The sequence below is a fragment of the Aythya marila genome (genome assembly GCF_965140915.1).
Source record: "Aythya marila genome assembly, chromosome: 23".
NCBI lineage: Eukaryota > Metazoa > Chordata > Aves > Anseriformes > Anatidae > Aythya > Aythya marila.
In genome coordinates this window covers 4,942,858-4,969,156 of record NC_139064.1, presented here as the reverse complement: position 1 = coordinate 4,969,156, position 26,299 = coordinate 4,942,858, and the positions used below count along the sequence as shown (strand labels likewise).

Here is a 26,299-nt window from a genome sequence, read left to right as displayed (position 1 = left end):
GTACAGCCCTGGCACAGCAGGGTCTGAGCACACGAAAGATGTGGTAAAGGAGATTGAGGGGGAAGGAGGGAGGTAAGTAGATAAAAGAGGCAAAAGGGACACAGACATAGGAGACAGATAGACAAGGAAGATATAAATAGACTGCAGTGGCAATTCAGCCCGAACTTCAGGCTTGGGCTCAGTTCCCCATCAAAGCCGTGAATCACGGAGGGTGTGGAGGTGGAACCATCGGGTGACCGCGGCAGCATTTCGGGATGCTCTGCTCACCCTCCTGTGAGGCTGTGCCTAGGAGCATTGTGCGCAGAGCCTGGAATCAGCTCAGTGTCGGTGTGGAAAGAGCAATCAGAAACACTTACTTCGTGCTTGAGTCAGGGGAGAGGGAGCACGAGCAAGAGAGCGCAAAGATAAGAACAAAAATGCAAGAGCATAGTGTGTTTTTAATGGAAGGGAGATTTATTTCTCTCTGTGTCTTTTTAAGCCTCTAGATAGATCATAAAAAAAAAAAAAATGAAAAAAAAAAAACAACCCACACACAACCTGTCTGCCTGAAATAGCCGAAATGTAATTTAAAGAGCATCATTTTAACTAATACTTCACTTCAGAGACACCTGCCCTATATTCATTGGAGATGCAGGCTGCATTAGAGCATCTGATTTATCTTTGGAAAGGATGTTTGAGCTCCTTTGTTCCTGCACGTCCCTCTTTACAAGGAAGTGGCGTGGGCTGGTTCGGTGGGCTCAGGTCTCCACGTGTGGCCTGTCCCCACGTGGGAAGAGCCTGGGGGGGCTTTCTTGAGAGTCTGGGGGCAGGACCAGCACCCTCAGTGAGAGACACATGCCCTCGCCTGCTGGCTGGTCCGGGGGAGAGGAGCTGAGGTTTCACACTGATTTTAGCAGGACAATGTGTGCCAATGGACCAGAAGAGGAATGGCAGGTAAGCTCGCTGCTTGTCGGTACAGGGGGCTGTGGTTTGGCTGGGAATTGCTGTTTGCAGGCACGTCCACTCAGGATGAATGCCCTAACCTAGATCCGTGCATCCCAGCTCACGTGAGCCACAGTCAGTTGTAGGATGTGGCTAGCAGGGCCGTCCCCACGTGGAAATCTCTCCACCTACGGTTCCCATGACCACAGGCTCTGGTATCTTGTCATCCCTTATTATCTTCTTCTCCTCTGGGTATCTTATCATCTGTTACACCTTTCTCTTCATTGTCTTCCTACCTGTAAGGATGGGAAATACTTGCCATTGCGCAGATGAGACCCAAAAAAGATGCAGTGCCTTGCGCAGGACTACTCCGTGGCTGAGCAGGGAGCAGTCTAACAGTGCAGACATCAAAGCATCCTCTGCAGCTTACTGACACGCGGCAAGTGGGCTTTTCCAACCAAAAGAAGGGAATTCCATGAATGCAAATCATGGTTTTCTCCCGGGGCATGACCCAGCAGAGGAGAGCTCTGGTGTTCTTGTGCATCCATCCCGAGGCGGCGGTGCCAGGGCTGGTCCCAAAAAGCCCCGAGATCCCAAGCGGCTCTCTGATGCTGGGGGACAGATATCGAGGGCGAGCGGGAGGAAAGGCAGGAAGAGGAGAGTTATTGTCAAATCCCTAGCTCGCCCTTTCTGATCTGAAGTTCACTTGTAATATTTTTCTCGACTCCGGTTGCTAATGCGTTTTGTTCTCCAGAGTGCGCGTGGCCCGACTTCCCGCGCAGCCTTTAATTAGTTTCTGGATGATGACATCTCCGCTGAGAATCATCTCGTCGTGTCCCTCCGATCTCGGGGGGAGAAAAAGGAATCTAATAAAGACGTTCAGCATTTCTAGGTGATGGGTTTGACAAGCTTTGTATTAGCAAGAAGTCGTGTTCAAACTTTGTCGGGCACACTCGGCGCTCGGCGGCTCCTACCCTCATGGGGACATCTCCCAGGGGCCCTATAGAGCCTCCACCAGCGCCTGGTGAGACCAGGGACAGATCTAGGGACCTGTTGTGCCCCCGAGCGGGGCGAGACAGAGTCTCCATCAATTTGACGGCCAGCGTGGTCACCTTGGAGGTAGCTGTGGGAAATGCTGTCGTGCTTTGATGAGAGGTGTCAGTGATGCTGGGGAGATGATGCCAGTGTCTTAAGGCTTCAAGATCCTTCAATTTTCTGCTTTTTATGAGGCAACGCTTGTCTTGCAGGGGGAATCCCAGGTGACTTGGGGGCAAAAACTGAAAACTAGATCCTAGCTCTGTGCCGCGTGCGTGGAGCTGAAAATGAGATCTGTCTAGACAGGGAGCTGATCTGTCGAACAGTCCTTGTTCAGCTGCATTTCTTCATGGTTGACAATACAGAAACCTCACTCTTACATCTTTCTTTGTTCCTTTTTCAGTTCTGTTTGAAGGAGAAGTATGAAGTAGTTTATAAAGGAGATCTGCATCATTAGACTCATTGTAGGGAAGGAAACGATATCCAGAGCAGTGCCGTGGCTTCCTATGGGCGTCATAATGTGGAAGCAGAAATCAAGTCTCCCAGACCTGGATTCTGGCTGTGCTTTGTAGCTATTTATTACCAGTCATACTAAGCAAACTCTTACTTTATTCCCTGGAGATGTGGGGCGTGGTTTCAGGTGTTTCTCCGTTTTATGGGGGAGATGGTAGGGTGAAGGTGCGGATCCTTTTGGAGCCTTGAAAGCAGGCGACCCAAAGCTGAGCAGGCAGCACCCTGGCTGCTTGGCACAGTGGCAAGTGACCTGGACCCATCCCAAAGTCAGAAGAAAGTCCTCGTGCTTGAGACCTGACGCTCCTCTTGTGCCGTGTTTATTCTGGCACAGCCCTTGTTGACTGTGGTAGGAGTGCTGCTGATTTATGCTGTCGTAAGTGGAATCAGATTGGGCTCCCTTTTGGCACTTAGCTATAAAGTCTGTCTGCAGAAAGCCTGCAGCTTATGCAGTGAGTTATATCTGCGTTCACAAATACTTTACTAATGAATGATTGGAAACGTCTTTTTTTTCCCCCTCCTCCTCTGAATTATTTCAATGCCTTGCCATATAACCTGCTGCAGAGACAGGTGTAAAAAATTTGGTGTCCTCCAAGCTCAGAGAGCTTTGCTGCAGTAGGAGCCGTTATCTACTTGGGAAATCATTTAGCTACATCTCAGTGCTGTATGACACATCTCATTACGCCTTGCTTTAGAACGAGCAATTGCCATTAGTTATTTATTAATTGCTTATTAAGGTCATTATGTATGTCCTCTTAATTTCCAGGCTCCTTCCTTAGTGCCTTCGGCTGCTGCCAGGTTTGCGCAGAGGGGGCTGGGTCCCTCGGTGAAGCTGAGCCAAGCTCGGCGTGATTGTGCGAACCCAGGGTAGGATCCCCACCCAAAATTGGAAGGTTTTTGTTTACAGGCCAGCAAAGAAGCTGGAAGCGGGTTCCGAGGATGTGTTTCCCCTTCCTCGTACCCCCTGGACTTCTTCCATGTGGCTCCTGAGCCGTGTTGATATGATGGAAGGATGATGCCCTCGCTGCTTTTCTCTTAATTATGGTCGTGTTAGAGGAGCGCTAACTGATTTAAAAGCCCATTACAATACACCTATAATTGAAGGCGTAGGTCTCCCAACTTGCTCTCTGCAAAGCAGACAGAACTCAAACAGGGAGGGAGAAAAATCAGAAATCAAAGAGGGAGAAGACACAGTGGAGGTGCCTGTACTGCAGCAGGGAGCGCGGGAGCTCTGCGCATCTCCAGCCCTCCTGGTGCTGGGTGCCTGCTGGGGTGGCCACATCCCGAGGGGACAGCCTGGTATCAGGGTTCCTGCACCCCATCCCACCCCTGCCAGCTTTTGGGGGCCTTCTTTTGGGGTGCAGGAGCTCAGCTGGACTTGTAGCATCACCAGGAGCAGGGCTGGGGCTCCGCAGAAGCTGTGCCCGTGGTAGCAGCGCTCTGCAAAACACGGCGAAGTCCGTGGGTGACAGCGGTAAGAAAGTGTTATTAAAAGCAGGAGCTCCGGCAGCCTGATGCTCAGGAAGCTGCCAGTGCACATCACAGATCGCCCGCAGAACGCAAGGCTGAGTCTCCCTCTTTTCCTTGCTTCAAGTTGCTTTTATAGTTGTTCTTTGTTGTTCCCTTTGATCTGGAGCAGATGTTGCTCGTGCGGGAAGATGGAGGTTTGCATGTTTTATGAGGGGGAAGCGAGTCTTACCGGGAGAGCCTGGCTGCTGGCAGGCTGCTGGCGTGGGCTGTGTGCAGGGCACATCTGGGGGCTTTCCAGCCCTGGTGGGGCGTGGGTGATGCTGGATCCTTCACCTGGCCACCATGCAGCTGGGGAAGGCTGGCACGAGACCCGTTCTGCCTGGTTCCAGCACCAGAAGTGATTTGTGGGGTTAGAAATGTGTGTGTGTGTTTCTGCAGTGCTTGCTTGGCTCTTGGGTGAGTCCCTGAGCACACCTGGGGTGTGCTTTCCCTCACGGCACCACAGTCCCAGCAATATCCCCATGCACAGGCAGGAGACAAAGAGATGCTGTGGCCCCATCTCCCAAACTGGGCAGAATTTAGGGGGTTAAGCCAAAAAATGCAGTTTCTCCTTGCAAGCACTCAACCTGGTGAGGCTCACCCATGCTCTCCTTCCCCTCTATCTGGTGTTGAGGTTGCTCCAGATCCTCACTCCCCTAATACCAAGAGGTCTCCTTGTGTGTCACTGACGCACAGCTGAAATTTAGGGTGCGGGGGGTCCCAGCTGAGCTTGCTCCTGGCTGCACCAAGAGCTGCGTCTGGAGATGGCAGTGGGGACACATTGTTGGGGACACATTTTTGGGGACATATTGTTGGGGACACATCGTCGGGGACAAGACTGGCACGGGCAGCACAGCCCTTGCATGCAGGGAAGGTGGATGGGTAGGTAACGATGCATTCAGGTGCTGCAGGGTACGTGTAGGGGTGTTTGCACCCACGCTGGCTCTGGGACGGGTGTTTGGAGGTGTAGCAGGGATTTAGTCGGCGCCGGCGGCAGGAGGATGCGTGCGCACACGGTGCAAGGCAGGGAATACATCTGTGTAGGCAAGTGCATATGCTTGGATCTGCAAAGACATCTATCACCTGACTGAACACCCTCAGACGTGTAAGGCACCATATGGCTTGGTTAAATATTTAAGCACACTGTTTTCTGTCCCAGGGACTCGGTGTGTGTGAGCGAGCGCCAAGTCCGGACAAACTCCGGGTGAGCCCTGAGCGCTCGCAGAGGCTGTGGCAGTTCAGAGCAGCACAGGGACCTTTCCCATCAGCATGGCGAGGCAAGGGAGGGGGAAAAAGCAGAAGTCAGATCGATAAAACACCAGCCTGTCTCTGGGGAAATCTGCACTGTGTCACCGGAGCAGCTTGGCCAACACTGCCATGTTTAATCACTTCTGAGCAGGAGAGATGCTGAACACAAAAGGACTGCCCGCAAGGAGAGGGTTCCCACCTGGGAAGCCAGCATTTATTTAGCTTTATTTATTTATTCATTCCCATTGGGGCGCAGCTCCATCTGCATCCCACGTTCAGCATAAGAAATTTCTCCTCTGCCCCATCTCCACGGAAATGCCAACTGATGGATAAAGCCTTTTAATGCAAGGGGAATGGCAGCACTGGTGACCATTAAATAATATTAAAGATATACTTGCGATCACTTATTTATTAAAGTTTCCCTCCCTAGTATAGTAAAAGCCTTACGACGTACCTGTTAAGTCTCAAGAAAGCCATTTTAAATAGTTCGTGTGGTTAATTATTCAAACGTTTAATTAGCATACAATAACTGTCGTGTTAAATCCTACCACTGTGCATTTAATTTAAGGGTAGGCTAAAGACTTCACTGACGTTGTCGCTCCTGTCTGCTTCCCGGCCATGCCTGCCTCACCTCACCATGGGTGGGCTGCAGAAATTGCTGGAGGGCATCCTGAACCCACCAGGGCACGGGGACTTTTCCCAAAAGTTGCATTTTCACTTGCAAATTTGCAATTGCAAAGTCTCCCATTGCCCAGGCAAGGAAGCATCCCAGTAATTTCTCCTCCCCTGCCCGGTCTTAGCAAAATTAAAATCTCTGCAGGAATGCTGGTGCTGCTATACTGCTGAGGAGGAGGTTGTAATGCTCTTCAGGATGCATTTCAGGAGAAGCGGAAATCAAAGTTTAATTTGTTTTAATTATGTTTTAGAATCTGGTCAGTTAATTTGATTACAAATTTTTGTCTGTCGCCCGTGTGGGTGCAAATCCTTGTGTGCTGTAACAGAGTCACAATGCAAAGGCTGAATTTACTGCCTGCGAGTCTCGGTGAGCTCGGCAAAACAAGCTAAATTTGAGTGATGCGGATTTGTTAATTAAAAACATCGCAAAGGCTCCTTTTGATTTAGCAGGCACTGCATGGAAGACGACAGATAATGTTCTAGCTTTGCTGGGACCGACAGCTGGAGCCAGCCAGGGCTTCTTCCTGGGCAATCGTGGGCAATTCGCTCCACTGCTGCTCATCGCTTTCCACCTCGAAACACCACCAGTAATACCTCCGTGGCCTATTTTAGCTGCTGATACTGAAAGCTCTGCTCTGGAAATAAAACTTTCTGAAGCACATTGGTTTCCTGGATAGCGATCCCAGCCTCTCCAGGTGCACGGTGGGGCAATTGTAGCACCTTTGTCATTAATAGCAGCTCCTCGGTGGACTACATTGGCTTTTGGCAGAGCATCTCCCGGCTGTTCGTCCCAAGAGCCACACGCCCTTATGCCAGGCTTAATGACACTGATGAATATTAATATTTCCTTCGATGTCATCTTCACAGCCTCTGTCCTGTGTCCCCAGGTGTACTCCAGACCCCACTGTTCCAGGACCATCTGATCCATAGTTGTCCTCCAGTGCATGATTAGCAGATTAGCCGTTGTGCCCAGAGCAGCAAAAAAAAAAAAAATGAACTCCCAGAAGCCCTTCAAAACAGGGAATAATTCATTACCCACCTTGATTTCCACTTAAAATGTACTTTAACTACACTTCCAACTACAAACCCTAAATCACCCTCATGTTCACAAAAAATCCATCATTTTTTATTTTATTGCACGGCACTGGCATGACATAATCCCTTCCAGAGCGTCTTGGAGTGCTTTACGGATCAATAAATTACTTACCTGCGCGGCAGAGGCAATGCGTGCAAGGCCATTGCAGTCATTCTGGCTCGCTGTGCGTGCACCAGCCAGTCCCTGTGCCTGCCCTGCTGGGGACGAGCAGGGATGGGGTGCCCGGGGGTGGGTTATGGGTTTGGGATGGCAGCACGGCACTGTCTGGGGCTGCGCGTGGGCTGCTGGATGGACGGGGCTCGGCTGGGGAGGGTGGAAGGAGCAGGATGCTCTGCGGGTGATTTGTGACTCTCCTGCAAAGCAGCGCAGCAGGGTGCCAATCCTCTGCTAGGCTCTGGAGAATGGCCTGGGAAAAAAAAAAAAATAATAATAAATCGAGGAAGGTGATGGTCTTTATTATGTTCTGCAGGTGCAGGCTGATAACAGCAGCTGATCGTTTTTCTCGCATGGCGTGCCTGAGCTCGTGGAAGCCCCAGGTCACACCACTGCGGGGGCTGAGCGCTCCCCGTGTGCTCCTTGTCCCTTCCCTCTCATCAGCCCCACTCCTGGGCTCTGGGCCCCTTTTGTCTGCCCAATTCTCTTGAATTCATGTTGGCAGTGTCAAAGCAGCAGGAGGGCTTTCATCCCTGTTGAATTTCCCTTCCTTTGCACAATCTTAGAGGCTCCTTGGTAGGCTCGGTGTCTTCACGAGAGCTCCTCAGTGCTCTGCTGCTTGCGAGGACATCACGGAGCCCATGAGCTGCAAGCCACGTGAGCATTTTGGGTGCTCTCGTTGCACCAGGAGTGCCTTTTGCAGGGCTGGTGTTGTCCTGGGAGGATGCAGCTCTGCTGGGAAGGGCTGCTCGTGGCTGGGAGGACAGGGTCGGTACCAGCAGTGTGTGGGGGGAGAAGCACCGTCTGGCACATCGCACTGGTGCTGGTAGGATCTGTCTGCAGCCTCCCAAAAATAACTGAATCCCCGATGACTACAAGTCCTTCCCACGTCAACTCTGTCTCCTCCACCCCCCCTGTTTCCCCTCCGTTTTCCTGTCGAGGCAAACGAGACTGATGGGCTCCTGCTCTGTTTGTCACGGTAGAAGGATGGGAATTCTGCCTCCTTCACCCTCATTTTCAGATTTAAGACAGACAGAACTGGTTGCATTTTCATTTCCCTCTTTGTGTCTCTGCAGTGTCGCCGAAAATTACCGAGATCTCTTCTGACATCTCCATCAATGAAGGTGGCAACGTCAGCCTCACCTGCATAGCCACGGGCAGGCCAGATCCAACAATCACCTGGAGACACATCTCACCCAAAGGTAAGAGCCAAACGTTGCCCAAAATATTCCAGGAAGGGCACGGGGAGGGCTGGGAGCGGCTGGGGAGGTGTCAGGGGCTGGTTCAGGTGAACCAGCCCTGCAGCTGCAAAGAAAAAGTGGTGAGCGCTAAAAAGCTGTGATGTGCTGCAGGAGCAGATGGTTTTGGAAGAGAAACATCCATCCTGGTGGTCTGGGAGACGAAATTGTAGGGTTTTTTTAGGCAGTTACCAGCCTGGGGCTGTTGTGCTTGTCCCTCGGGAGCCCGGGGCTGCCCCAGGTCGCTGGAGCTGCCGCCGTGGGTGGTTGCGTGCAGCACGCTGCTGGCAGCTGCTTTCGGCACCTGCTGAGACCTTTTCGGGGAACAGCACACATGGCATCAAAGAGGGACTGGAAATAGTACGAATCAACAAGAAAACACACAAAGCATTAATTGGTAACCTTGTTAATTGGCAAGCAAAAACCTGAGCAGAACTGCGGGGGTGTGACTGCCGGGGAGCGAATTCCCATGCACGCCCGTTTGGGACGGCACGGGTTCAGAGTCCTTTCCCAGCTGTTTTCGGCACTCCTTTTGCATTTTGCTGCCCCGGCTCTCCCAGCTTTGTGAGGATCTCACTGATGAGCTGGGAGGAGGTCGTTTTGGGTGGGATGAGCCATCTGGCCAAGGGATCCTCTGCCTCCCAAATCGCCCATCTAAGTGCTTGCATTCAACCTCGGTCATTTTTAACCCCGGGTCTTACCAATGTGGGCTGTTATCCCAAACCACTCCTCAAGCTCTCCTCGGGGATATCCCAGCCAGGCTGTCCGGCAGCCAAAGGAGACGACGCAGCAGCAGCAGTGATGGATGGCGCCGTGTCTGCTCCCTCCATTCAGCTGCCTGGCGATGGCTGCGGTGTCTCAGTGCAGCTCCATTGATTTTTGCTATTTGTCTGTACTGTAGCAAGCTGCTGGGCCAGATCCATCACTCTCCGTGGCCCAGGCAGAAAGCGAGCTGAGTCAGTGGCAACTCAGCCTGCTTTGTTGACAGGAGCCTCTGAAAAAAGCCATTCCCTGGTGCAAGAGTTGGCTTAGTCGCTGTAGGTGGCCGTGTCAGAGGGTGGCCTTCGGTCGGCGTGTGGGCATGGACCATGCTGGAATGCAGGGAGCAGATGTGAGCTGCTCTCAGCCCTGACTGCGGCACCTACCCACGGCATCAAGTGGCTGTCACTCTATCTGTCACCATCGGGCAGCACTGATGGCTGAGCCAGTCCACGTGCTGTGACCTTTAAGACTTTTTTTTTCCTTTGTCCTCTTCCCCTTCTCCGCCCTGACTGCATCTTTTTGTCTCGCTCAGGCTCCTCACTGCCTGTTTTTTGCACATACTTGTTTTTTTCTGCAGGCCCTGCTCTCCTTCCCGCATCCCCTCCTGCTCCCCAGGACCTTCCTCTCCCCATCCCGCACCCCTCACCACCTTCTCCTGCAGCCATCCATCCTCTCCTAACCAGGCTCCCAGCTTACGACGCCTCTGTCTTCTTTCACAAGGGCTATTTTCGGTGTTTGCTGCCATCCAGCAGGTTTCTTTCCCCAGGGAATCTTTACCTGCGCTTGAACCAGATGTTTCCATTTTACTTAGGACTTAGCTGCTATGGAAACTGAGGATGCACCACAAGAGGAAGAGTGAGCTAATCAGAAATTACCTGTGGTGCTGTGTAATTTGCAACAGCAGCTCTTACCCGATTTTGGCCATGATTAGGCATTCTGCTTTCAAAACTCAAAGAGAACAAACGATCACAAAGATTTACCTGAATCTGGCCTCCTGCCGGTGGAGGGTGCTGAGCCCGGAGGTGGCCCAGGACATCTCTGGTGCCTGCCCATCTCTGTTCCCAGCTCAGCTCCTCTCTTTCTTTCTCTGGGTCTGCTGCAGCCACCATGCGGGGCCTCTGCTTCTCCATTTTTAATTCAGCACACATAGGAGAGGCGAGGATGTGCTGCATGGGGATGGAAAGAAGAGCCAGGGCAGGTGCCCAGAGGTGCTATAGAAGAGGCCAAGGCTGTAGCCATTTCCCTAGCAGGACAGGGTATGATTTGGAGATCCGGGAGCCTCACCAGTGACTGGGGACCCAAAGCTGGCTGCTGGCCTCTCTCTTGGCCAGACCTGGCTCTGCCTCGAAGCGCATCCCTGGGGAAATCCTGAGCAAGCCTCCTCCTGTTCCTTCGCACTGTCTTTCTCCATCTCGCTTGGAGTGGTGGAGAAGAGGGAGGGGGGAGAATTGGTTAAGGGAAAGCTGGTGCATAATTGAAGGGTTTACATAGCGGATGGGTAAGCGGCTCTCACCGCTGCCACTGGGGAGAGGCTTTGATAGCTCCGTCTGTGCCAGGCGCGTGTGGGCTGGGAGCTGAAGGAGCTGCTCCCCGCGCCTACCCCGGCAAGCGCTCCTCTGCGCAAAGGCACTTCACAGGCTCTATTATTTTCTTGGCAGCTGTAAGTCTGTTTTGTGGTTCTTGGTGAGAAATGGAGCAGAGAAGAGTGTTTGCTCACTGGAGGAGCGTGCAGCCTGATCCCGCAGAGGATTTACACCCGAAGCAGCTCAGCTCCCCCGTGGCTCATCCCTCTCCAGACCCTTTTCCAGCCACCAGCTCCTGGCAGTGCAGCCCAACGGGTTGAAGTGGAAGAAGGGGCTGGGGGGAGAGATGCAGGCACGTCTTCCTTCATCTCGGGGCTGTGCTGAGAAACCACAACCGTGGCCATGGACTCAGGTGCTCCAGCTGGCAGTGGGACTGGCAGCAAACTATACCAGTAAGCTAGGCACCAGCATCTGATGGGCTGTCTCCATCCCCTCCGGGCTGTCTGCTCTTGGCATCCACGAGGTGCCAAGCCCAACAGGATGGCAGTCAAGAGGGGCATCCCCAGCAGGGCAAAGGGAGAAGGACCTAGATAGCCGTGGCCAAGCTATAAACCCAGAGCGAAGGCAGCAGTGCCTATTCAGAAGGTGTGTGGGTTGTGCAGGGGGTCCGAAAAGCAGTATTGTGTGTGCGTTATTGTGCGTGCATTACTGTGTTTGTGTTACTGTGTGTGCACTGTACTTGCACCCAGCATCTCTGTTTCGAAGGATTAAGATTTTTTCTGGCCCCTAGCATCACGGTGTTGATGCCAGCCGCAAACTGGCGAGATCTTCCAGTTAATAGTGTGGTTATGGTCACTCAGGTGTTTCCATAGTTACTGGGCTCTTTATTTATTTTTTGGGTAACTCTGACGTTGTCATGGTGATTGCCATGTTGTCAGTCTCTCGGTGGACAAAAGCTGGAATTTCTCGGCTTAGGGAAAAGTGCAGTGTCCCGAGCTGCTGGGCACCGGGTGACGCTTGGTGCATCGTACAGGGCCAGGGGCACGGGGAAAGGGTGCACAAACTGGCCGGGTGTGCAGATACACCACTGGCATATCTGCCTGGCCAGCACCCATCTGCCACACACGGCTATCCTACAGCCAGGGGCTGCATCCAACTTGTCATCCTTAACGACCCTTGATGGACTTTGCTGCCATGGTTTTGTCTAATTGCTGTTTGATTATCGCTGTAGTATGATGGATTCTGGTGTAAGGCTTAAGACAGTGGCTGCCAGAGTAGGAAAACATTATGGTTTGGCTTGATGGTGTATTTACTCGTAAGAGGGCTGATCAAGAGGTCTTTATAGCAGGAATCCCTCATTAATCTTAGGATTAGGCTCGGCTGTGAAAGCTGGAGCCCGTGCGGAGCCAGAGCCCCGCGCCACGTCTGAGCTGGGACGCACGGGGCCGGTGCTGCCTCGCTGCTTGGCCAGGCAGCATCACGAGGGGGGCGAGCTGCTCAGAAGGCCCCCGTCGTGCCCCGACCCAGGTGTCCTCTGTGATCAGCTGAGTTAACCTCGGCAGCCCTCCGCTTCCTCCCTGGAAGAGGCATAATAGCAGTCCCTCATCCGGCAGGACTGATGGGAGGATAAATGCATTCAGGACGTGAGGTGCTTGGGCGCAGGAGTAATCACAGCTCGTATATGCACTTAAGATAGATGAGACTTGGTGGCCTAATGTGGCAGAGGTCTCTTGAGATCATCTGTCTATACATCAGCAGCAAAGCAGCGGAGGGACTCTGGGAGAAGTCTGGTATATTTGGATATATTGATTCTCTCTGGCTCTTGGCGGGGCTTAAAACAAGAAGACAAGCTGCTGCAAAAAAAATGCAGCTTGAGGAGCTGCATTTCCCTGGGAAGGGGACACATCTCCTCCCTTCAGAGGCTTGTCCATTAAGCACATCAGTTTCTGTCCCAAATCCTTCCAGATCCTTTCTGAACTGCAGGCAGGGGCGGCTTTGCCTGGCGAGCGCAGCGTGGGATGTTTGTAGGTGGGACGAAAGGTCTGGAGCCTGGCCAGGAGGCACTGGGAGAAGCCAGGGGAATCCGCTTGGGTGGCAAATCTCTGCCTGCCTCTGCGCTGTCATCGCCCTGGCAGTGATCAGCTCAGCATCCCCTAGGGAAAGCTCCCTGTAACCCTGAATCAAGTCACCTAATTAACTTAGTAACAGCGAGCTGTACTCTCTGCTGGTCATTTTAACAGGGCAGCAGCTCTCAAAGAGAGCAGAGGGTTTGTGCAAGGCTGCTTCTGTGTTCCTTCAGAGTCTCATGTTTCTGCACTGTCTTTTGTTGTGGGTTCAGGAGGTTTTGGAGGAGGCAATACATCTGCCTTGCTTCTCTTCTCAGTATTTAATCTGAACAAACACCAGAGCCGTCCAGAGATGGTGGTGTTGGGGAAAGCAGAAGTATGAACCCCTCTTTGGGAAGAAGGACTTGTGGAGATGTTGTATGGGCCTGTAGACATGCAGTGTCTAAAGGAAGGCAGTTGAGTCCTTCTCATGTGGCTGGAGCAGAGAGCTGGCACTGAGCTGGGTTGGGTTGAGCTGAGTTGGGTTGGGTTGGGTTGGGTCTGGTTGGGTTGTATTGTGTTGGGTTGTGTTGTGTTGGGTTGTGTTGTGTTGGGTTGGGTTGTGTTGTGTTGTGTTGGGTTGGGTTGGGTTGGGTTGGGTTGGGTTGTGTTGTGTTGTGTTGTGTTGTGTTGTGTTGTGTTGGGCTAGGTTGTGTTGTGTTGGGTTTGGTTGGGTTGGGTTGAGTTGGATTGTTGTGTTGGGCTGGGTTGGGTTGGGTTGAGCTGTATTGGGCTGTGCTTTGAGCTGTATGTAGCATCCCAATTCACCTCGTTGCATGCATCCCCCTGGTCTCACAGTGGCCTTTCTCCAGCACTGTGGCTCTTAACCACCTACAGAAGCCAATGCTAAGGCACCACCAGGAATAAGCATCTTGCAGAGACTCAGCCGAGATCGTCATCCTCCTTCCAGGAGGCATTGCAGGCCTGGGCTCCGGCTAAATTAACTGAAGCATTTCAACAGGCTCCAATCCTGTCGGCAGCTCAACCGTCCCCTTGTTTACTGTTGAAATAATTACTGCTTTGCCATAATATTAGCTCTGAGCCGTGACTCCATTACCATTATCGCCGGAATATTACCCATTTATTATCTCCCAGCAACCCTGGAAGATGAACACTAGGCTTCAGAGACCAATTGTTTTACAACAGACAGGATCTTGGTGTGCATTGTTTAATGAGGTAAACTACATTATAGCCGGCATTAATTTGGCTGCAGTGCACTCCACTAAATCATTGTTAACCTGTAAATCTGCCACCCATTTTGATGCACACTTAATCAGAGCCCTCTGGATGGATCCACTGGGAAAAGGGTCGTGGGTGACCCAACTCTGTTGGCACCACGTGGGGTGCCAGCACCAAGGGCACGCTTTGTGCATGCTCATGGTGAAGGTGAAGGCAGTGCTGGTGGCTGGCATTGCCAGGGCTTGCTTGCAAAGTTCTTGCACTTGTGCTGCATCCTACAAGGGGATCCTGCCAGGAGTAGGGTGAATATTTCGCCCCTGGAGTGCCAGCAGCTTTCTGTGTGAGGAGGATCAAGCAGGAGTGACTTAAACCTGGTTAATGCGTCACACACCTCGTGCACGGAGTGGTTGGCTGTGGTTAGCTCTTTGTAGCATTTCCCCTCCACTGATGTGCCCTGTTTCTACCTGCTATTTCGAAGCAATAGGAGATTATGTACTTATATGCGTGTATATATAAAAGTAATATTTTTGATTCCCTGCATGGTGGAAATGAGCCCTCTCAGCTGATTTGTTTGCATATTTGGCACAGCCGCCTTTAAAATATGCATTTTAGTACAAAAATAACTAGACCCCTACCAGCTACAAATGAGGCAATGCCTTTCTGTTATGGAAAGGGGAAAAAAGAAAAAAATAACTCTCTGCTTCAGCGTGCTCCCTAAACACAGCTTTGCAATGTCACGCTTTCCCTCCTTGCCAGAGGCAAGGCGTGCGCAGTTCCTCGCTGTCATCCGGGGATGCGTGCGGGCCGGCTGCTCGTGTGGAGGTACAGCCGCCCGTGTCAGGAAATTTTTCCCAGGCAGAAAGCAGGCAGCTCTGCCTGCACCAAGGTTTTATCCACAGACTCATCCCATCGCTGGCTCGCTGCCTTTCCGAGGCACCACGCTATTGCAAAAGGCCCCGATCTGCATTCGCAGCGTGCCCTGCAGAAGGGAGCCGGGGCCCTGTGCAAAGCCATATTAATAAGAATATTGGAGATTTATTTTTCTTGCTCCCAAGCCGACCTATTTGCATGACAATCTCGTAAGCCCTGCATATGCACAGCAGCAGCAGGACTGGGCGAGAGGAGCGGGGAAGTTTCCATTCACTCCGGTGCCCGGCGTGACGCCCTCTCTGAGCATCCCTCGTTTCGGCTTTGTGTGGAGACAGCGACTTTCAACCCATCCCTGTATCTTTTCACCCAGCCGCTGCAGAAGGAAGGGTTTCATTTATTTACTTATTGTGCAGGGTAGGACGAAGCGGACAAAAAAACAACACGCCGACAGCGTCGGCTTGCCGGATTTTCTGTCTCTTCTTTAGTGATCAGAGCGGCTCCCTCCTTCCCGGGTAAATGGGAGGCTTTGTGTCGCCGGCTCGCTCCCTGCCTGGGACTCGCCTTTCATTCAGCTGGCATTAGGAAGCGGAGGAAGAGCAAGGGACGGGAGTGTCTGAGATGTGAAAGATCTCCACACAAATTAAAACCTTTTATCAGGCCCTAATAGCTGTGCAAACTAATTATATTTGGGCCAAACTTTGCCAGAGACTCCCCCGAGGTATTATTATAAAAATCTGAGCTGTGGAAACGCGTCCCCATTCTGTCAACACCGGGTCGCTTCAGCTATAGAAAACTCAGCTCCGGCTCATTTTAGCTCCCGTGATGTGCTTTGCATAAGCCGTGGCAGTTGTTTTGGGGAGGATGGAGCCTGGCCAGACTGCGTAACATGTGGTCCAGGTCTGTCGAGCCCCAGGGAATTTTTTCCATTGACATGGCTTTGGGGGTGCAGACATGCATCTGGGATGCCTCCATCCCTGGAGGGACAGGAGGTTGTGATGAGTTTGGTGCATCCTCCCTTCTTCTTCTTCCTTTGCTCCCTTCTTCTTCTTCCTCTGCTCCTTTCCTTCCCTTGTAACACCTCCTTGGTGCACGGGGCACGGAGTTTCAGGGCATCCCATACCTCACCTGCCCTCAGTGGCTGTAGGTGGAAGCAGCACAGGGAAACGCTCAGATCCAAAGTCCTGCACCTCTGATGTTTGTCCTGGTGGGAAGGACAGCCCCTAACTCCTCTCCCCATGCCCACCGTTCCCCTGCCTGCCTTGTGCTCTTCCTCTGTGCAGATTGCTGGCTAATGGGGTGGAGCTAGCGAGAGTGCTCTCTATTAATGGAGCAGAATATAAACAGAATAAAGCCTTCATTTCCCGGGCTGTGATTTCATTATTAATATACTTTACAGTTCACAGGTTGTTCATTTGCTTCCATGTTTTCTCAGCTGGTGTAATCTGCAGCTCAGAGTGAGAAGAGTCATAAAATTTCCATTTCCAGTTGAATGTGCGTCCAATTCGCCGTGAAATGTTTCTCTCTGTCGTGAATATTAAGTGCACGAGGAGTCAGTAGCTGCGGGATTAGGCAGGGCAGATTGCCAGCCCCCTCTCTGCATCCCAGGGGTGCGGGTGCAAGCGATGCTCGTGGCATGGAAGATGCAGAGGAGGCGGCTGCAGGAAGGTGTCAGGGCATCGTGGAGGAGCAGAGAGGGAAAGGTGGCACAGAAAGGTCTAGGGACTGAGGGGAAGAACATGTGGTGGAGAGAGGAAAGAAAACACACAACATACTAGAAAGAAAAGAAAGTTGGGGAATAGTAAAGAGATGGGCTACAAGGAGGGATGTGATGGGCAAAAGATGTCCAGGACCTGACGGAGCTGAGCTGAGCTCCTCCGCCTCACCTCCCTATCCCACAGCCGTGACATTTTGCAGGGAAAAAGTCACACCAGTGTGTGCCCGTTTGTAAATCTGTCTGCTCTCCCTGCTTGGGCCAGCACCACAGGCTTTGGGGCTGGGCCCTTTCCCTAGCCTGAGCACGTGTGGAAAGGGTTTTCTTGTCTCCAGTGTGCGTGGCTGGGCAAGGAGCTGACTGCTGCCCCGTCCTGTGCCTGCTGAGCAGCAACAAATAGCCCTGGAGTGGCAGAGCATGTGCGTGGAAGCGTGCAGAGGCAGAAAATAGAGCTTGTCACATGAATTGGGGAAGAAAAGTGTTCTGCTGGTGGTTACATGGCCAGCAGAAGAAAGCGGGGAGACTTGTTGCATATTTTGTGTGCCCTTGCATGGCTTTAGCAAAGCAGAGCGTCCTCCATGGGGCAGGGCAGCAGGAGCGTGGGTACTTGTAGGGTGCCAGCACTTAAATATGGGTGCCTGTGTGTCTTCAGGCTTGCTTGTACAAGAAGAAGGAGCTGTGTGTGTCTGGGTACGTGTGTGCACATGCCTGCATGGCAGTGGGCACAGCTGGTGGCACATCTGGCCCCATGGTGGGCAGGTTCCTGCAGCTGGAGGTGGTGGCAGATGCCCACCACCCATCCCTGAAGTAGCACTGCACGATGCCACATCCAGCACTGTCACTGCCATCAGGAAGGGGACAAAAAAACAAATCCCAGTGGTGTGCCCTGGCCGTGGAGATAGCTCGGGTGCTGCCCGCAGCTGACACCACCGTTTCCTGCTGAAATGACTTCTGCCATGGCATTCCTTACCGTGGAGAAAAAAAATGCCTCTTCCTTTCCCATCTCCTCTCGGTCGAGTCAAGATAATAATAGTCTTTTTCTGATCCCCTGAACTTTCCCATCTGCTTGGTAAAACAATGGCAATTCTTTTTCCTCCCGGCCTCTCTCTCTGTCTTCCTCTCTTTTATTTTTATCCTCCTACAGTATAATTTAAAGCTGCAGCAATGCCATAGCCCAGGGGTTTTTCCCCTTCCTGTGATACACTGCTGTTATTTAAAATGGTTTTTCCCTCGCAGAGGGGTGTCTCTGCTCCCCTCACCACCCCACCTGCCAGGATGCTGTGGGGCTCAAACCGCTCTCCAGTCCCTCCCAGTTCCCTGGGGCCAGTATCACACATCCCCACTGGTTCTGGCATCCCCAGCTCCCTGCCCTCAGATCCCATTCCCCAGTCATCCCCCACCCATCTCACTGCCTGCACTTTCCCCCAGCTTCTCCTGATAAGCCGCAATATTGCGAATGGTCCTCCAGAAATGGAGACATCAGTGCCATAAAACATGAGGGACAGAGCAAGGCCACTGGGCTGGAAAATAGCGTGTCTGAAAAAATAAAGACGGGCTAAAGATGATGGAGAGGCGACAGCCAGTCCCAGTTTGGACGGCTCTGGTGGGTAAAAGATGGGCTTTGGGGTCTGGCTGAGAGCCACCAAGGGCTGCTGCGGAGCGGTGTGAGCCATGCGCTGGTCCCCCGGGCACCCTCGGGTCACCACATCAGCCTTGTTATCAGGGCTTCCCCGCCTCGCTTCAGTGTAACGGTTGTTCCCTGTCTTATGAAAAATTGGAAATTTATCTCCGATCAGCCCTCGCCTCGCCTGTCGGCTCCCCAGGCTCGCTGCCCCCGTTTCGGTCTGACAGGCGCCGTGTACCAAATTCCCCGCGTGACGAGCTGGCTCCGTGCTGGGCTGGGTGGTCGCCGTCCAAGGGGAAGAAGGGGAAAGGAAAATATCCCCCATTCCCCGAAAGCTGTCGGCCAGGCTTGCCATGAACTGTGTGCAGGGAAAGTTTCCCAGATTGCTGGGACTTCATGCCAGCACCCTGGATGGATTTAGTCAGCACTTGACGCTTATTTTTTCACTCTAATGCCATTATGCCACTTGCTTCCCTTCCTAGGGATATTTTCTTAATGCGGCTGAAATGCAGCTTAGCTGAGGTTACAGCCATTTAACGCTTTGGATTGAAATTGCGTCTTAAGAGCTTGTCCTGCGGAGAAAGCCTTTGGGTTTAAATTTGCAGCCAGAGGGACCCCACGGTCCTGGCCACCAGCAGATGTTTTGCAGACAAATCCGAAGGAAAGTGGGGCACCACGAGTTGCGTTGGCACCGGGGATGCTCTTACAGACTGGAGGGCGAGGGGTGGATCTTGCCACCGTTATCCCCATCATGATACCTGCGATAGTGACCCTCCATGGCATTTTTTTGGGGTGCTTTGCACGACTTCTGCGAACAGCAGGCAGGAGCAGCTCAGTTCTTGGTGTTAGCCGGGGCTAAGCCTTGCGCACCGCGGCTTCTCCTGGAGAAAGCTGCCAGCAACGGGACGGGCTCCAGGAAAGCCAAGTTGCAACAGGATTTAATTGAGGAGCAGAGCTCCCGCAAACAGGATGTGTGTGTTTGTCTGAGTGATTTTCTCCAGGAGCATCTGTCACTCTCAAACATCCCGGCATCACTGCGGCAAATTATTTAAACACTACCCACTGTACCCCATCTGTCAGCCAGCCCCTCCGCGCGTATGGGGCCCTACCTTGCCTCCTCTCCAAAGGAACTCGCCGGCAAAGGCTGGGAGCCAAACAACAGGACAAATTAAATCAAAAGCACAGCTTCGGCACCCAGGGGGAAAATGCACATCAGCTTTGACTTATTGCACGGCGCACGCTTACAAGAGAGAAGCAGCGGCTTTTGTCACTGCGAGGGGCCATGAAAAATGAATTAGGGCCGCTGCTGGGAGAGGGCATGCAGGAGAATCCTTCATTCTGGCGACACTGTCCTCTCTCACCTTGCGAGCAGCAACGGGGAAAAATGGTGGGGAGGAAGAGAAAGGAGGAAAGGCGAGGGGACTGCTTGGGCTGCAGGCAGGGATGGAGAGGCTTGGATGCCTTGAGAGCGGCATCGCGGCTCGAGCGGGAGCGCAGGGCGGCCGTGAGATGCTGGCTCATCAGTAACCATCAGAAGAAAGCTTCCCTCCATTCCCATGGGGCTCCATGTGAGCATTTGTGGTTTGCATTGGGCCTTTTGCATGTGCGCCTCCACTGAAGCAGAAAAACTGTCTGGGAAGAGACTCGGTGCTGGTGGCAATGTCTGCACTGCCAAACCTCTCCTCTAGGACCCTCGGTGCCACCACAGATGCCACCACCTCACCCTCCAAGCAGGTAGACACTGAGGAGGAAGCTGGCTGGCTCCATGCTTGTGATAATATGCTGGTATCTTGAAGAAAAGAGCCCCCAAACAAGCCCTAAACCCATCTTTACTACTGCTTGGTGACCTGCAGCCGCAGCTAATTTCCTTGCAGAGGGTGGCACGTGGTGGCCAGCCCGGCCCCTCTGCTGCCTCTGGGCTTTGTGAGCAGCACCTGGGGAGGAGGCAGGGGCTGGGGAGCACCCATCTGCCCATCCAGGGTGCTCACTGCCACATGGCTGAGCCCCAAGAGGCTTCGGAGCCAGCCCAGCTCTGCCACGCATGGAAATGAAAGGGCTCGTTCTTTACGCAGCTCGTTTGCGCCTGAGTTACAGCCTCATTCAAGGGTGGCTGGTCCCCAAGTTGTTGTGTCTTGTTTCTTTAAATATTAATTTCCATAATCCTTTTATTTCCCAAGGAACTACTTCTCGCAAACAAAGGGTTTAATGCTCCTTTTTTATTCCCGGTAACAAATAAGTCGCATGAAGCTCGCAAACATCCCGGCAGCTGCCAGCCGCGTGCACGAGCAGCAGCAAACAGCGCTGAAGTCACAGTGTGTGGGATGGGAAGGACGAGAGGAAAATCCCCAGGGGATCACAGGTCTCACGGTCACATCATCCCAAGAGGGAAGGGCCATATCTCTCCCCAAGAGGGAGGGCAGGGGCTCAGCTGCACTGGGAAGCCCCCGTGCAGCCCGGGATCCTGATTTTTTTCCATCTTGGCACCTCTGACGTGCCTTTTTGAGATGGAAGATTTGAGAGCCGAAGGCCGGGCAGCACAATAGAAGATAGACTGCTTGTACCTCATTGTGTGGAGAATAGATGGGCTGCGGGCTCACGGAGAATAGGAGCTGCCACTCAGGCGGCTTTAATAGAACAGGCGGCAGATAGATTTCAATAAAAGAAATGAGTATAAATATTGTTAGCGGAGAAGAGAGGGAAAGTGAAAAAGATCTTGTTTGACTAGTCACAGTGGGAAACTTTCAAGGACTTTTAAGCTAAAAACTCTGCACAATGGTGCTATAATGGGCAGCTCGGCTGCGGCTCACGGCACCGGCAAGGCAAGCGGACCAGGCAGGCATTCCCGGCGTGGTGTGGCTTCGTGCAGGAGGTCTGGCTGCTGCATGGCACAGGGGTGAGGTGGTTGTACCAGGGAACCTGCTCACTGCTGTCAGCAATGGGCCACCTCCTCATTTTTAGCTCCTTGTGCCTTGTGTTGGCCATCCATGGTGGATATAGGTTGGGCTGCAGGCTGTGCGTATCGGCTGACCAGCTGGGGGTAGGCGATGTGATGGCATCAGGAGGGTGTCTGCAAGCTGCATGGCCCAGTGGGCAGTGAGATGTGTTGCACACACCCCTTAATGGTTATATGGGTTGTCATGGGGCATCAGAGAGCCAGGCATGGTCTTGGGGCTGGTGGTAGATCGCAGAGCAGGCACAAGCACAAAGGTGGGGCCTGTGGTAGATCCAGCTCTGAGAGCACAGAAAGTCAGAGAGCCCGGATAGATGTCATCCCCAATGCAAAGAGAGGGGTTTTGGCAGGGGGCTGCAGAGCTGCAGCCTGTGGGATTTGTTCCTGGTTGTGTTTGGAGGACACCTGTGGAAATCCCCACATCCTGTCCGCATGCTCATGTTGTTCTGAAACGCTCACCTCTGTGTGCATCAGCCCAAAATCACGCCCAGGAGTCTGCAGGAGGCTCCTCCATCGCATCTCAAGAAGAAACAGAAGGCATCATCGGCTCCCAGTTACACCCAAAATAGCTGAAAGGAGCAGAAAAACCCAGTGCCTCTGCCGTGCCGCATGGCTGTGCATGAGGACAGGCTGCTGTGGCCCCGAGGAGGAGGGGACATCGATCCCATCGCAGAAGGACTTCACGGCGAGTGTGGATCTATCGCTCAGTGTGCACCTGCCTGGGGGCACCCGGAGCCCCCAGCACAGCGGTGTCACCGGCTGCCTCGCTCTTTTGCAGCCCACAGAGCCGTGCACGAGGACACGAAGCAAAATTGGATGTGAAAGTTCTGCCGAAGCCAATTCAATGAAGGGTGCAAGCAAGGAAAACACAAGTGTTTCCCCTCGTCTTGGTGACACCGGGCGCAGTCGGTGACAGTCACCTGCCCTGCAGTGGTGGAGGTGGCTTCTGCAAAGCTCCTGCACTCATGAGCACCGTGCCAAAGCCAGGCAGTGGGAGCACCATGCCCTGTGACTTCACATAACATAAACCCTAGAAACATGTGAATTAATTTAAAAAAAAAAAAAAAAATATATATATATATATATAAGGTGAGAGATTTCTTTCCTTGCTATCAGGAAACCTCAAAAAAAAGAGACTTGGCCCTATGTAAGCATGCCTATGATCTCTGGTGGCTGTGGGCTGAATTCTGGGCTCACCATCCTTCTTCTAAAGGCTGGTGAGAAGTGAAGAGCGGGTGCTCGGTGTCCCCCCAGGAGCTGGTGCTGGAAATGTGCTTCCCAAAGGGGTCACCCTGCTGCAGGCTCGTGGATGGAGCCCGTGGCACGGGGCTGCAGTATTCTTGAGAGGAAGGAAGGCGCGCACCATGCTTGCCTGGGTCGATAGGGTAATCTTCAAGAAATCATTTTTTTACTGATTGCTTTGGATGATTTCCAGCAGGTTAATTACCCCAAATCTTTCTCCATCGGAGCGTGGCGGCGTTAAGCCAGCACCAGGGAGTTGGAAAGAGGGGGGACGTGGAGGTGAGGCTGCTGGAGCGGGGTCAGTGCCCTAATCAGCAGAACAAGAGAAGTTTTGAAATGCCCGAACTCAGCTCCTTTTGTGTTAAATGAGCAATCAGGAGCAGGTAATGCTGGTCAGTAAGAGGTGAAGGGGGTGCTTCCCCCACCCATGGCCAGGGCAAGTGATGGAGGCAGCTTTTGCTCTTTCCCCACGTTCACAGGGCTGTGTCACTCCTGCATCGAGCACTCGGGTTTGGGGCATTTTGGTGTTTCAGGGTGGTTTCCTTCCTCCTCCTCCTTCCCTGCTGCTCATCAGGAGCTGAGCTGCCCCTGCTTTGCTACTAAATCACCCGCGCTGCACTTTCCCACCCTCTGCTGCAGAGGGAAAAGGGGGAATCAGGTCTCGGACACTGACAATTCTCTCTTATTACCTTTGTATATTGTATTTATTTACTATAAACTGTTGTAAGAAGGCCATCACCACTGCACTGGCATGACGTGGGAAATAAATGGCTTTTGGTTTTAAGAGCGTCACTTTGAGCCGGGAGTCTGCGCGATGTTAATTTTTATTGCCAGAAGTAGCCATAAATTGATAGTTCAGAATTGCTGTAGGGGCTGTAATTAACTAGTTACTATTTCACCTCCAAAAGGAGCAATGTTTCACACTCTTACTTTTACTTATCTGGAATCAACCCCTGTCAACATCTGCTGAAGCCAGTATAAAGATTTATAGACCTTGGAGGTAAATATTGACTAATAGGCAGCTTGGCTTAATGTTCACCTTGAAGGACAATAAATTGTGCTATTGATTTGAAGCTAGATGTCAATATCTGCATTGTTGTAAACATTTTAATAAAATTATCTCCATAAAATATTCTCATTCTCCGGCCAGCCCGGTTGGTGCATGGCAAGCGCAGCGGCGTGGCGGTGCCTTGGGACCGGCACTGGGAATTTGGGCATCCAGAGCCCATGGGGAGACCAAAGCCCTAGCGCAGCCCTGCTTAGTGCCACGGGGCTTGGAGAAGGGGCAAGGAGCTAATGTGAGGCCCAGCAATAACAGCAGCAGCTCTTCTGGGAGCCTTGTGTTGTGGGGAGGTGTTAGCAAGCTCCTCGGGATGCTGCAGCAAGCTGCCTCGCTGCCGTGCCGGGGAGGTTTTGCTAACGGCATCGCGGCAACATCCAGCCAGGGATGCTGGAAGCAACATGTCCCAGGGACTTGAACACGGGCACAACAGCGAGCCGGGGGACGGTGGCACGTAATTAATTTGGGAACATGTGTTCGCTTTCTGGTGAGTTATTATCTTGTCAGAGGCTCAATGGAAACAAACGGGTGGGAGGAGGCAGAGGGGAGACGAGTCGGGCCGGGAAAAAGAGGAGCAGCAAGGGAAGGAGAAAGGCAAGGAAGGAGGAATATGGATGCCCGAGGCTCCCGATCTCCCCACACCACATCACATCTGCTCCGTGCAGGACCCCAAGCACTGCTCAGCCATTTTTGAGGCTGGCTTGTTTCTCTGTGCCAGAGCAAGATCTCACCTTGGTCTGGCTGGATCCTCCCCGTCCCAGCTCCCCCAGCACTGCAGTGACCACGCTCCTCTCCTCGGAGGGCTTTGCAAAACGTGGCCCCAACTGCTGCCTTGTGGAAGGCAATCACTCAAACGTACCAGCAGCAGCTGATCTCCTCCGCACCACGCGAGAGCCGTCACTCGGTTATTTATGCCGCTGTGCTTTGGGCTGCTCGTGGCCGTCTCTGGCGAGGCCGTGCTGGAGGCTCCTGAATGCCACGCCAAATGCTGCCGAGCTTCCCAGCTCTGCTAATGATGCGGGCCACTCGTTACGAGTCTGTCCAGGCTGTTTTGCAGCTCTGGGCTGAGTTTTTCCCCTCCAGCCTTTGTGGTTTTGCTTCCCCTACCCTGAGCCCTGGCTTTTATGGACAGCTGCAGAGTCGTAGGGCTGCCAGAGGAAGCCCTAACTAGTAGGTGATGTGATGGTCTGTGTGCATGCCATGCAGGGGGATGCAGGCTCTGGTTTTCCACCTCCCCTTTCCCTGTGTTTCTCCCCACGCCATGTTTTTGGCCCCTTGTCCCTGTCCGCTCCCTGTGTCCCCACTTTGCAGCGGGTTAGTCCCTCATCCTCAGCGGATGAGTGAGCTTTGTTCTTTGGAGCCGTCAGTGGCTGTTCCATTTCTGCCCTGTGTTGTATTATTATTATTAATAATAACAATAATGGGTGCTAGCTGTGCTGGTTTTGTAGCTCCTGAGGAGATGAGAGAGCTCTGCCATTAACTCCTGCAATATTTCAGCCGCTAATTGTGCTCAGGCAGAGACAGCCTTGAGAAGTTCCCGAAATTGGTTCAGGTGGAGTTGCCCGAGCTCCGGGCGGTGACAGAGGCAGGGGGAGCAGTGGCCTGGGCACTGATCCAGAACCCCAGTGCCTGTGCATTGCCCTAGCTCCAGCCGTGTGTGCCCTGCATCACAATCCCAAAGGGTGTCATAAATGCGAGACCGGTCGGAGAAACTATCCCCACCCAAAATCCGCACTGGGATGGCAGGGTTGTGCCTTGCCCCGAAGCTTTGGGAGCTGAGCTTACCCCAAAGCAGTGTCTGTGTTCCTGTGCAACTCAGCGTGTGGATAAATGTCCCTGCCATACCCCACCGGCCCCAGGGGACCCCGGAGGGCACAGTGACAAGTGCACCCTATTGCTTTCAATAAAGCGAGGTCTGCGCTTACAGACTGTGTTTGCTTCACCCTGACCCTGCTCCCCAGGTCCCGTCTATTTGTTTTTCCTTCTCTAGCCATCACTAATGAATGAGGTTTGTCCGGATATCAACACGACCTCCCCATTGGAAGCAAGAAAAAAAAAACAGAGAGGCCACAGAGCGGAGTGGAGCAGCAATTGCTCCCGGTCTGTGCCTTCACCCCTCGACCGACGTGGGCACTGGCACGATCCAGCAGTGCCGGCTGCAGCAAAGCAACTTTATGGAGCTGTTTTTTTTCCCAGCAAAGCCCGTTTTGCAGGAGGGGCTGGGAGGACGTGAGCCAGAGCTGCTGTTTCCTCGCATACCGCGTTGATTTTTGAGCCCATTCATTTCCAGTGCTCTCAGCTGGAGCAGCGCATAACAAGCTGCATGGCTTCTCTCTTTATTTACTGCCACTTCCCCATCAGAAGAAGCTCTCGATATAAAACCCAAGAAGTGTTGGGTATCCTGTTCATTAAGCCCTCTGGCAGGCAGGCGCTGAAAGGAGATGAGATGAGACTTCCACGCTTAGCGTCTGCCCGGCCAGCTCCGAACCAGGCACAAATCAGCTCCGGCACCGCGCGCTGCACGACTGCAGGAGCAATAAATATATGGGCATCTCGCGGCTGCACGGCTTCTGTGCCTGTGTACATAACCATCTCGGCTGGCCTGTGTGTACATACGCTTAAAATCAGGCAGGTAAAGGAGAACACCGGCCAGCACCCACCCAGCACTGCCCGTTTTGCCAGTGCCCTGGGGCAGGAATTCCTCCTTTCCTCTTTACCTTGCCCCGGGGTACCTGGCACTAATGAGGCTGTGTCCGGCACAGGGATGGTCTTCATAATGATATCATCATTGAGATCCCATGCAAAGCACTGTGTTTTGGTAACTTTGAGGGCTCTCTGTGTCAGGGTCGATTCCATAAAGCCGAAACCCCACGGATGCCAATGCAAAG

The 26,299-nt window shown here is 52.8% G+C and overlaps 1 protein-coding gene across 1 annotated transcript in view; it reads left to right on the top strand.

Annotated features, from left to right (window-relative positions):
• LOC309886892 (protein CEPU-1) overlaps positions 1-26,299 on the top strand; it is a gene marked incomplete at both ends in the record, with an annotated part of 132,292 nt that overhangs the window by 97,327 nt on the left and 8,666 nt on the right. The window contains one exon of the mRNA XM_082778196.1: positions 8,224-8,349. Coding sequence (XP_082634322.1) covers positions 8,224-8,349 — 126 coding nt within the window. The remainder of the gene's footprint in view (positions 1-8,223; positions 8,350-26,299) is intronic.